Raw genomic sequence first — 13,411 nt, forward strand, 5'->3', positions numbered from 1 at the left:
CCCTACTTCAAATGTGAGGACAGAGGCACTTTTAATCAAACACCATGAAAAAAAATCACAGTAATACAGTATCACAAAAAGAAAATGACAGTTTTCCAGCAACTGAATCCAAAGACATGGAATACTGCATGAATATTTCATGGACATTCTATTGATAAAGAATTCAAAACAGCTGTTATGAAGAAATTTAATGAGATACAAGAAAACTCAGAAAGGCAATACAATGACCTCAGAAATAAAATGAACAAGCAGAAGGAATACTTTACCCAAGGCAATAAAATTCTAAAAAAGAACCAAACAAGTTCTGGGTCTGAAGAACTCAATAAATGACATGAAGAATGCACTAGAATGCACTGGAAATACAGAAGATCAGATGGGAGAGAGAACTGGCAAGCTGGAAGACTAGAATATAGAAATGATTCATGTGGAACAGAAGAGAGAAGTAAAATTTAAGAAGTGAAGACACACTACAAGAGCTAGCTAACTTCATTAGAAAAGCCAACATAAGAATAATGGATTTTCTAGAAGAAGAGAGGGAGAAAAGGGCAGAAAGCATATTTAAAGAAATAATTCCTGAGAACTTCTAAAACTTGAGGAAAGAACTGGATATACAAAGTCCATGAAGCTAACAGAACACCTTATTATTCTCCATGCAAGATCTTCTCTAAGACACATTACATTTAAACTATTAAGAGTCAGGGCACCTGGGTGGCTCAGTGGTTGAGCGTCTGCCTTTGGTTCTGGTCCTGATTCTGAGGTCTTGGTATTGAGTCCCACATCAGGTTCCCCCTGCGGAGCCTGATTCTCCCTCTGCCTATGTCTTTGCCTCTCTCTGTGTCTCTTGTGAATAAGTAAATCTTTTAAAAAAATTATTAAGAGTCAATGTTAAAATTTTAAAGGCAGCTGGGGGAGGGGGAAGACAGTAACCTACAAAGGAATCCCCATCAGGCTATTCAATTTCTCAGATAAAAACAGCCAGCCAAGAATATTCTACCCAGCAAAGTTATGCTTCAGATATGGAGAATTAAAGGCTTTCCCGGACACACAGGAGCTGAGGGAGTTCACCACCCCAGACCTGCCTTATAAGAAGTGTTGAAAGGAGATCTTCAAGCTAAAATTAAAAGACAGAAGTACATAAAACTCTGATAAAAGCGACAGAATTAGAAGCTGTAACTCTTTATAATAGTACATTAAACTCTCAATTATATAAAAAAATAAATTCTCAATTAGAGTAGAAAGGTTAAAGGCAAAGACATTAAAAATACCTATAGCAGACGTAAAAAATAACTACAGCTACTACAATAAGGTAACAAAATCACAGCATAAAAAGAGATAATTTGTGACATCAAAAATATAAAAGGAAAAAAGTTAAAGGATGGATTTTTCATAGGCAAATGAAGATTAACTGTTATCAGCAGAAGGACTACTTTATCTATGAGTTGTTCTATATAAAGTTCATGATAACCACAAAGCAAAAATCTAGAGCAGAGACAAAACATTAAAAGGAGGGGAAATTGAGCAAGAAGCACCATGGGAAACCACCAATGTACAAATGTAGATAGAAATGGAAGGAAAAAGAAATAATGGAGAGACAAAATAGCCAGAAGGCAAAAGAGACAATGACAGTAATAAGTCTTTCATATCAATAATCACACTAAATGTAAATGCACTGAACTTACCAAAAGGCATAGAGTGGCTGGAAGGATTTAAAAAACAACAACAAAAGATAACTATATTGCTGCTCTACAGGAGATTCATCTCAGCTTTAAAGACAACATAGGGCTCAATATGAAAGGATGGAAGATGATATTCCAAGCAAAGAGAATCCAAAAGAGAATCGGTATAGCCATATTTATATCAGACAAACAGATTTCAAGCCAAAAAGGGTAACAAGGGACAAAGTCATTGCATAATCATAATGGGGTCAATACATCAAGAAATATAATGATTGTAAATATATATGTACCCAATATCCAAGTATCAAATTATATTAAGCAAATAATAACAGATCTAAAAGAGAAATGGACTACAGTATAATAATTGTAAAGGACTTCAATACCCCACTGTCATCAATGGATAGATGTTTCAGACAATCAACAAGGAAACACTGGAATTGAACCACACTTTTGAGCAATGGACTCAACAGACATATACAGAACATTCTATCCAATGGTAGCAGAACACATTTTCTCAAGTGCATTGGAACATTCTCCAGGAGAGATATGATAGGCCACAAAACAAATTTTAGCAAGTTTAAGAAGACTAAAATCATATCAATTATCTTCCCTGATCACAATGGTATGAAACTAGAAAGTAACAATGAAAGGAAAGTGAGAAGATCTACAAATATGTGGAACACACAGCTAATGTCATACTCAGTGAATAAAAACTGCAGATGTTTCCTTTAAGATCAGAAACAGGACAAGGATGCCCACTCTCACCATTCCTATTTAAAATAGTGCTAGAAGTCCTAGTGAGAGCAATTAGCAAGATAAAGAAGTAAATGACATACAAACCTGAAAGAAAGAAGTAAAACTGTCACTATTTGCTAATGATATGATCTTATATATTGAGAATCCTGAAGAGTTAGTCAAAAAGCTGTTGAAATTAAAGGTTTCAGTAAAGTGGCAGGACAAAAATCCAACAGAGAAATAAGTTGCATTCCTTTACACTAATGATGAAGCATCTGAAAAACATATAAAGAAAACTATCCCATTCACTACAGCATCAAAAATAGTAAAATACTTAGGAATAAATTTCACCAACGAAGTGTAAGATCCATACAATGAAAAGGACAAAACTTTGCAATACATTGAAGACACAGACAAATGGAAAGATAACCCATGCTTATGAATCAGAAGACTACTGTTAAAATGGCCATACTACCCAAATCCACCTATAGAGTCAACACAATCTCCATCGAAACATTAAAAAGAATTCTTCACAGAAATAGAAGACATAATCCTAAACTTTGTGTGCAACCACAGAACACTCAAAATAGCCAAAAAATAAAAAATAATTACCATATGATCCAGCATTTCCACTTTAGGGCACATACTCAAAGGAACTGAAAACAGGGTTTCAATGAGATATATACACTCCCATGTTTACTGTATTATTCCCAAGGCGAGACATGAAAGCCACCCCAATGCCCATCAATGAATGAATGGATAAAAAAGACACTGTACATACGAGTTACCCATGAGAAAGGAGGATGGCCTTCCATTTGCAACAATATGGATGGACCTTGATTGAGCACATTATGCTAAGCAAGTTAAGTCAGAGAAAATATGTATTATATGATGTTACTTGTATGTGGAACCTAAAAAAGTTAAGCCTATGAAAAACAGAGAAAAATAAAATGATAGTTACTGGGGATGGGGTGGGTGGGTGGGGGCATAGGGGTATAGTGATAAGATTGATGGTGTTTAAGGGTACAAGCTTGTAATGAGCAGTGAAGCAGCCATAGAGAACTAATGCACCATATTACGAATATAGACCATGTTATTGTACTATAATTGCACAATGTGGTAAATAATGCTATACCAGCAATCATTTTACAACACATATCAAGGTAACATGACTGTATACCTTACACTTATACAATGTTATGTGTCAAATTTATTCAATTACAAAAAGTAAATTAAAAAACAATAAAGAGAGATAAGGAAGAAATAGTGCCGCTGCTGCCGCCTCTTCAGCTGGAAGTCATCACGTGACAGTAGATGCATGGAAGTGCAAGAGCCATCTCTCATCCCTAGGGCAGCCTGAGGAAGCTGATCTGCCCAGGGAGGTAGGGGGCAAGACAGAAGGAATCTGCTTTCCTAGATGTCGCAGAACCACTGAATTACCCAACCCTGGAGCTGTCTTCCATGGGGCCCCTTGTTCACATGAAAGGATACATTTTTATTATTGTTTAGGGTATTTTTTTTAAGGCCATTTTGTATTTTTTTCCCTGAAAAAACATCCTGGTTAAAAAAAAAAAACTATATTAAAACTGGATATTCACTAAAACTTCTGGATTTCATTTACATGGAAACCTTATGAAGCCAGAGATTTTTAGTCTGTTCTGTTCTCTGTGATAGTGCATCCATAACACCAGACGTGGAATCCAGAAAAAACCCAATGAAAATTTTTTGAATGAATGAATATCACTTTTTCTTTTGAACTCTATGTAGATTTGACCATTTATTTTTCCTACTGAAATAACCCCTCTTAAATCTACTATAAATACATTAAGTGTGATGTCAATATGTATTTTTCAAAAGTAATTACTCTACATATTATAATATAGCAAACAGAACAAGTATCAAGTAATGACATAGTTATTTTTAGTTTCTTAATAGCAACCTCTCAAATTCCATATCTGAAGACTAAAATCTCCAAGTCTAACTAGAAGCATTGTGGAAAGCAAAGTTTTGGCCACATTCAAATGTTTTATCTGATAATAAACGGCTGTTTTTCTTGAAACAATGTACTTAGTAATAGTACTTACTCCAAGAAATATGTTTTTGGAAGAGTCGAATCCGGCTGCGAATATCCGTGCAGTGTATGGTTCATTCCTGTCACAGACGATCCTGCAGGCAAACCTGGATATGGTGCTTTGTGTAATCTGGGCCTCATCGTTGTTCTGACTGCCAGAAATTGTGTCTGTAACAACGAAGTCGATAGGGCTTTCTGTTGACCTGCCCACCTAAATAAATCAAATGTACTCATGATTTATTTGAAAAATATGTCACCATATTTTGCTCACATGGGATGAATGTTCCGGATCTCTTTAACATTTGTTATCTCTGCTCTGAGGGTAAGAATTTAATGAAAAAAATTTAGCTGTCCCTTTCCTTGTTTAACTATGGGAGATATTATAGTTAACTAATCACCAGGTTTTAAATAGTAAGAGAAAAGCTAATTTTTTTTTTATTCTGGAGAAAAACATTAGAGCTTGCCTCCCAACAGGCTGTATCTCTGGGATCAGGTGAAAATATTACTTTAATAGTAAATTATTCTCTACCCCACCCTCCTTACCCCACTATTTCCAGCTGGAGAAAAACAAGATTTTAAAGAAAGACAACAAACAAAAGAACTCTTGCCCAGCAGCAGGTATTGGTTTTCCCCACTAAGTAAATCCACCAGTGACTCATGGCATGGAACAAGACTAGCCCTAACCCAGACATAGATCAAATGCCTGTTGCCATTATTCACTGTAAATGAGAATGATGTGAAGGGCAATACAAGTCAACCCCAAGTTGGGGATGCAGTCAGATTAAAGATTTAAAAAACTGATCTTAACATTTCAATTTTGGATTTAAAAAAAAAATCTCTCTTGGGAAAGTCTAAGAAGTTGCCAATAATATTATGTCGACTTGCTTTCCTTGGTAAGATTAAATGCTTCCAGAAAGAATATATTTCATTAGGAGGATCTTACAGTTCTAAAAAGGTTTCCATAATCAATAAATGCAAGTAAGATAGGTACTGTTCTGTCCTGTGAACTGGGAAGAGTTAAGTATTTGTTTACACAACAAAAAAATCCTCAAGACAAAATATTAAAACATTTATGTAATGCTGTTTTATGAACCTCTGACCAGAAAACAGTGATATATGTTATTTATACACCAGAGACTTTTTAAATTAAAATCATTTATATGTAAATAAATCACTTGTCACTAAATAGAATGTTAATGTTCTTTCCTAACACTAGTGACTTTGATTCAGAAGCTGACGAGGGGAGAAACACATAAACCCCCCAGATGTATATACAGAAGACCCCCAACAGTCAATTTCTCAGGTATCTTTATCCTGATCTCAAAATTCTGTCTAAAACATAAGATTTAATATATTTTTCATCTAAAGAAATAAAAGTGAACAAATATATATTCTCTTGCATCATTTAGCTCTGTTTGCTTCCCGGAAAATTATTAAATTTCTTTTGTAAATGTCACATATTTTCATGCATAGACTATCTCTATTAAACCAACAGACAACAGACATCTATTTTCTCTCTCTCTTCCTCCTCTCTCTTTTTTTTTTTTTTTACAACCCTTAATTTCTTGTTCTAACGAAATGTATCTAGAATAAACTAAACCTCTGGGTTCACTGAAACTCATCATTGTGAATAGATGCATATTGCCTGAATGTGTGCCTTTCAGGTGTCGAAAACATATAACTTGTTAAAAAATGCAACATAAAAATCTAAAGCGATATTACAAATCTTATCAATTCATCTTTCTAAAGTTCAGAGTCTTCCCTCAGCTAAATTCATTTAAAAGCTGGGTATGTAACTCAGAAGCTCTGATTCAGAGTGGTTTTTTTTTTAAGCCTTTTTTTTTTTAAAGCTATTCTCTTAGCCACTTTCAAGTATACAACACAATATTATTAACTATGATTACCATGCTGTACACTAGATCCCCAGAACCTGTTCATCTTACAGCTATGTGACCAATACCTTTCTACCTTTCCCATGCCCTCAGCCTGTGGTTAACTACCATTCTAGTCTCTGGTTTCTATGGTTGTCTTTTTTTTTTCTTTAGATTCCACATATAAGTGATATCATACAGTATTTGTCTTTGACATATTTCACTTTAAAAATGTTTTTAAACTAGAAAAGTAACAAATACTTATTGTAAAATATTTCAAAAATACAGAGAATAAAAAAATAACATAAAGGCTACTCTAAACTCAGAAATAAACTTGTCTTGAACCTTTATTCCAATGAAGCTCAGGAGTGAAATGTGGAAAGTTCTAAAATTGCCTAGAGCTCTCACAAAGACAGTCTCTGACATAATTTCTGTCACCTCCATGGAAGAGGGCAAAGACTCTTTAAGCTCAAAGCTAAAACCAGGCTCTAGGTAGAATGTCACACAACTGTTACTGTCGACAAAGATTACTCTCTTCAGGAAAGGCCATTTTGATTTAATCCCAATGTATTAAATTAATGTCTTGATGAGTTAACTGAAATTGACTATAAAACATGACATTTTATTCCAACTGGAACATACTGCTAGGATCGATTATTTCAAGTCATGGTACTTATCTGACTGGTCACGTTTGATTTGTTTATCAATTCAATTCCACTGACATCTAACCTGTAGTGTGCCAGTATAATTTTAGACTTTCAGATACAAACCTCATGTTACTTTTGCCAGAAAAAAAAAAAAAAAAAAAACCTAAGCCACTTTCCTACTGAAAACTCACTCCATGTGCAAAAACTTGGAACCCATCCTTTTGGGTATTGGATCAACCTTACATTCTCTGAAGGGCAGTTATGTAGACAAGTCAAGATGTTTCTGAATTTCATCTGATAATTGTACAGGGCTGATATTCACATAATAGCCATAGGGAGGATTTTACTGACACCAATGACACAACATCACTCAGCACTTTAAATTTTACAGATATGAGAGAAGTTTTGGTTTGTATGGTTGTCTGCCAGTCTAGTCGGTAACAGGTAAGATGGCATGGAAGCACCTGGAAGGGCCTCCCTCTCACCTTTCCTGTACCAATGGTACTCCTGTCCCTGCAACTGTAACCTTATTTTCTGACTTCCCTCCTATGATGAGGATGGAATATTGCTGCTCCTCTCCAAATCTCCCTACTGAAGCCTGGCGTCTCAATAGTCTTTCCTTCCCAAGGATTTTGTTCCTGACACTGTTCCCCCCCTCACCCCTGCCAATCATCAATTTCTCTCTCTCTACTACTAGATCTAATCATCAGCTATCAAACACATTCTGGAGCTTCTCAAACTTTGTGACTCTGATAAAAGGACCAATTTGTTTTTTAAATTGAAGTTGTCACCAATACTTTTCAAAAATACAATAAAAATGAATATTAGAAAAGTGATCATCTGCTTGGATGTTTCAAGGTTCTATAAAAAGTGCTGTAAAAGTTTCCAAACTCTTCCTCTCGATTTCCTACTCAGTTCATTCTGTACTGTTAACAGACCTTTGGCTGCTTGGTTGCGCACACTTTGAGTAGCATTGTTTTGGACTAGTTCCTCATCTTTAAAAATACATTCCTTCACTTACAAGCAAGCTCTCAAACTACAGCCCCATTTCTCTGATTCACTTAGAGGCAATACTTCTTGAAAAACCTCACTAGTTACTACTCTCCCATTTCCTTACTCATCTCCTTAACTTCTCTCCTCAGCCTGCGCCGGCAGAGTTTCTACCACAGGGCTCTACTGACATGGCTCTTGCGGAGGTTTCCAGGGCTTATCATCAGCCAGGATATCCTGGCATACCTGTATCTGCTATTGGAATAATGAAACTCTTACAGGCTAGTTGGCAAAGAGCCCCTTTCCCTTTGTTTTCTGATTCTTCCCTAGGTAATCTTGTCTATTCCCATTATTAGCCAAAAAGCCCTGATCTCTACCCAGAACTTCAGACCAGCATTGCCAATCTCCATTTAGAGGTCTAATAAGCATGTCAAAATGTAACATGTTCCAAACAGAATCTGGATTCCTCTTCAACCCCCTAGATTCCCCGTGTCAACAACTGGCATCCACTTTGCTCAAGCTAAAAATCAATACTGAAGAATTATTTTTGATTCTTTACTCTCCTTCACACCCATGTTTAACCCTGCCTGTCAACACTCCCCCCAAACACAGCTTCCATCCTTCCATGTCTCCCCACCTTAGTTCCCACTGCTAGCAGCCCTTCCTTGGATTGCATTACTTTAGTCTCCAAACTGGTCTCCCTGTTTTCACACATGAGGTTTCCATTCTTGTCTAGACAGCACTTGAAGATATCTCTAAGAAATATAAATCAGATTATACCTCTCCCTTGCTTAAAATTCCAATTTCTTACTTGGCCTAAGGGCCCCACCTCCCCAAGCTCATCTCATTTCACTGTCCTCCTCCTTCACCCTGCTCCTGCCTTAGGGCCTTGGCACTTGCTGTTGCTCCTGCCTTATTTGTGGCCTGTTTGCCTCTTCTAGAACGTGGGCTCCATGAGATGGGAGTCTGGGCTGCCTACCTCCAGTAACTAGATGAGTATCTGATACATAGTAGGTGCTCAAGAAGTGAAACTGATAAGTGGGAGGATTATGACAGGGACCTGGTACCCTGTGAGAGAGACACACGTATCATCTTTTAAGAAATAGTGTTTAAAAAGTAGATATTCTTTAACACTTTTCTCACCTAGGTGGATGCTGATAAAACATTACTATCTAGAAGTACTATAAATGGAACTAAATGAAAAGCTAACCAAACCAAAACCAAAACCATAAGGTCTGCCAGCACCCAGGCTTGAAGACTATGAGATAGCAATCTCTGAGGCCTGGTTGGTTTCCTTACCCAAAGGATCAGGATGCATTTGGCATCACACATCACACGTCCCTTTGGGGGCCCTGCAAGACATTTTTGTCACTTGATAAACTCTTTTTATCTATTTTACATTCTCAGAAGCTACATTCTTTTCTCATTCCTTTATTTATACCTGTTCTAGAAAATAACTACTATGAAATTGTTGCTATATTAACTCACCCTTAACCCATCTTTAACCCTTAACCCATCTCTTAAATTCAGATCAAATTGGTATTTTTTTCCCTTAGGTGACAATCAATCAATACTTCTGAGTTCTGAGCCTACTATCTGTTTCCACTGTAGGGAAGGCAGCACAAGGCCCTACTCTGGCTAAGTCTGATGCTCTGCTTTAAATGCTCAATTAACCTAGAAATCATTTTAATGGATAATGGCTGCAATGAACAGCCCTCAACACCAAGGTTTGAGCTTGAGAAAGAGGAATGCTACAGTGCTTTATGCTCAGTAACTTTTTCAATCAGAGGTTGGTGACATAAAAGCTTGCAAAAGGAAGAAAAAAATTAAAACAAGCTTGAGTTTTCAGGGCCTCATAAGAGGTGCTTAATTTTACTCTGCTTCGAGTGACCTGATATTAATCCTCCAATATGTCTCGTTATTTTGCAAGTGGAATCAGATTATTTGAGTAAGAATGACAAATGTGTTATGTTTTCTTAGTAAAGCTATAAATCCTTGTTGAATTACCATGCTTCATTTAAAGAGGTTGACCTCGTACTACATAGGAACACAGAGCTCAAGAGACATAAATCTTACTTCTGCTACTAACACCTTGGTTACCTTTCCTTTCAAAAACCCAGATTTCTTAGCTATGAAATTTAAGAGGTTAGTTTAATTTAGTATTTCTCAATGTGGTCTATGAACCTCCGAGGGTCCCCGAGACCTTTGCTAAAGGACCAAATCCATGGAGCCAAAATTGCTTTCATAATAATACAAACATGCCATTTGCCTTTTCCACGGTGCTGACATTTATTCTAACAGTGCTAAGGCAATCATGTGCTTTAGTAGGAATCAAAACAGTGGCACCAAACTGTACTAATGGCCACTGTATTCTTCACTGGCAGGCACTTGCAGTTAAAAATAATGCCAGTTTTGGGACGCCTAGGTGGCTCAGCAGTTGAGCATCTGCCTTCGGCTCAGGGCATGATCCCACAGCCTCAGGATCGAGTCCTACATCGGGCTCCCTGCATGGGAGCCTGCTTCTCCCTCTGCCTATGTCTCTGCCTGCCTCTCTCTCTGTGTCTCTCATGAATAAATAAATAAAATCTTAAAAAAAAATAATGCCAGTTTCACTGAAGTATGCTTTTGATGAAGTAGTAAAAATTTACTTTTATTAAATATTGAGCCTTTCAAATATTCTATGTGACAAGATGGGAAGTATGCAGAAAGCATTTCAAAGTTTGTAACAGGATGGAGTTTCCTTAAAAAATTAAAAATAAAACTGCCATGTGATTCAGCAGTCCTGTTCCTGGGTATTTATCAGAAAAAAACCTGAGATCAGAATCTCAAAGAGATATCTGCTCCCCATGTTCACTGCAGCATTATTTACAACAGCCAACCTATAGAAATAACCTAAATGTCCATTGATGAGTGAAGGAATAAAAAAAAAATGTGGTATGAACACCCAGTGGGATATTATTCAGCCTTAAAAAGAAGGAAATCCTGCCACATGCCACAACATGGATGAAGCGAAAGGACATTACCAATACGGAATGATCCCAATTACATGAGGTACCTAAAGCAGTCAAATAGGAACCATAGCATCATGGTTGCCAGGGGTTGGGGGTGCAGAGAAATGGGAATTATTATTCAATGGGTATAAAGTTTCAGCTCCGCAGCATGAAGAAATTCCAGAGATCTGCTGCATAACACTGTCTCTATGGTAAAAATACCGTATTGTGCACTTAATTTGTCAAGAGGATAGATCTCATGTTAAGCTTCTCATGAATCTTTCATTCATTCTGCATTTGCAGAGATGAGAAGGAAGAAAGTGAGCAATGTGAGTGGAATGTGATTGTACAATAGTGAAGAATATGTCATCTCTGTCACAACATGTCACTAAAGAACAGTGATGAAATCACAGGTGCCACCACAGTGACATGTTGACTTTAAAGTGGTAAAAAATGTACCACCAACAACTAAAATTTTCTTGCTGCACTTTTTTTGGTACTGAGCATCTACTCTTTAAGGTAAAATGTGTAAAAAACTTCCTATGTAAAAATTCTTATAAGTGGGGCACCTGGGTGGCTCAGTTGGTTAAGTGTCTGCCTTCAGCTCAGGTCATGATCTCCAGATCCTGGGATAGAGTCCCATATTGGGCTCCTTGCTCAGCAGGGAGTCTGCTTCTTCCTCTACCCCTTTCCCCTGCTTGTGCTCTCTCTCTCTCTCTCTCTCTCATGCTCATGAGCTCTCTCTCTCTCTCTCAAATAAGTAAATAAAAATTTAAAAATCTTTAAAAAATCATGCAAGTACATTTATAATTTTGGGAAAGTATTAAAATGTATAATGAAGTTCTATAAAGTTATCAGCAGGGAAGTATATGCATTTACTTATTTAGGAAGAGATTTTTTCCTCTGGTAGAATGAGAAGAGAAAAAAAGTTAAAGTATTATAAAATAGGATGGCATGAAGAGTAAAACCACTGTTAGTATTTTGCCTAAATATAATAAATCTTACTTTTGAGGCACTTAAATAACTGGGTCTACATCTATGACTATGACTCTGGGGTTGTTTAGCTTTTTAAATTTTTAATTAAAAAAATTTTAAAGATTTTATTTATTTGAGAGAGAGCACAAGAGAGGGGTAGACAGAGAGGTAGAAGCAGGCTCCCCTCTGAGCAGGGAGTCTGACGTGGGGCTCAATCCCAGGACCCTGAGATCATGACCTGAACTGAAGGCAGACACTTAACCAACTGAGCCACCCAGGCGCCCCTGTTTAACTTTTTAAAAAATAGCTAACACATTCACATGGTTCAAAAATCATAGTGTGAAATATCTCCCTATGTACCACCTGCCCAACCCTCTTCCCAACAGAGGCAACCACTTTAATAATGTCTTATTTATCTTCTTGGAGACTCTGAATGCATATAAGCATTATTTAAATCATTTAACTATGCTAATATTTAATAATTAATATACTGTTTAATATTTAATATATTTAATAACTTAAATTTATTAACATTTAAGATTAAGTAATCTTAATTGAATATATTATCAATGGCTCAATATAATAATGTTAATATTTAATTCATTAAATATGTTTGGAGCTCTTTCCATGTCCATACATGGAGCTTTTTCTTATTCTGTTTTACAGCCTTGGAGTCCTCCTGCCACTGTATGGCTGTATCTGAATTTACGAACTGGTCCCGTACTGAAGGACATTCAGGTTGTTTGCAATCTTTTGCTATTAAACCTTGCTTTGAGCAATGACTTGGTAAAAATGTCATTCTGCATGTATGCAGGGCTATCTCTAGGGTAAATCTCTAGAAATAGAAGAGCTTTAGAAAGAGAAGAGCCGAGTCAAAGAGCGTAAGCATTTTTCATTTTTCACAAGCATTTCCAAATCACCGCCCCACATAGGTCATACCAATTTATAGGAGTAGGAGAGGGTTTCCCCACATCTCTGACAAAAAGATTTGGGCTTTTGTCAATCTAGTAAGTGAAAAATCAGATCTCTGTGTGATGTAAATTTACATTTCTCTTTTTAGAAGCTAGCTTGGGCATATTTTCTTATTTTTCAGAGCTACTTATTCCCCGCCCCCATTTTTCCCCCTTTTTGATGTTATTATCTAGGATACTGTTTTGACACCTGTTTCATTATCATTTATTTAATAATTTAACATTCCATAAAGAAATGCAAAGCCGCATAGTTCCCAATTTGACTTTGCTTTTTTCCTCTATTAGCCTTAATTTTAATTTTCTATTGTTTTAAAGTACCAAATCTTATATATACTATTAATTATCTTCTTAAATTGATGACTTTTTTTTCTATTATCTCCTTCCTTCTGCTTTCTTTTGGTGTATTTCTGGGCTATTATCTACCACTAAAACTAGTCATGAACCTCTTCTGTATTTTCTGTCAGTTTTAAAGGAGACCAATGTTT

The 13,411-nt window shown here is 36.4% G+C and overlaps 1 protein-coding gene across 1 annotated transcript in view; it reads right to left on the reverse strand.

Moving 5' to 3' along the window:
* PELI2 (pellino E3 ubiquitin protein ligase family member 2) overlaps nucleotides 1-13,411 on the reverse strand; it is a 182,648-nt gene that overhangs the window by 13,135 nt on the left and 156,102 nt on the right. Inside the window, exon 4 of the mRNA XM_041759162.1 lies at nucleotides 4,496-4,693. Coding sequence (XP_041615096.1) covers nucleotides 4,496-4,693 — 198 coding nt within the window. The remainder of the gene's footprint in view (nucleotides 1-4,495; nucleotides 4,694-13,411) is intronic.

This window comes from Vulpes lagopus, chromosome 6 (genome assembly GCF_018345385.1).
Source record: "Vulpes lagopus strain Blue_001 chromosome 6, ASM1834538v1, whole genome shotgun sequence".
Classification (NCBI taxonomy): domain Eukaryota; kingdom Metazoa; phylum Chordata; class Mammalia; order Carnivora; family Canidae; genus Vulpes; species Vulpes lagopus.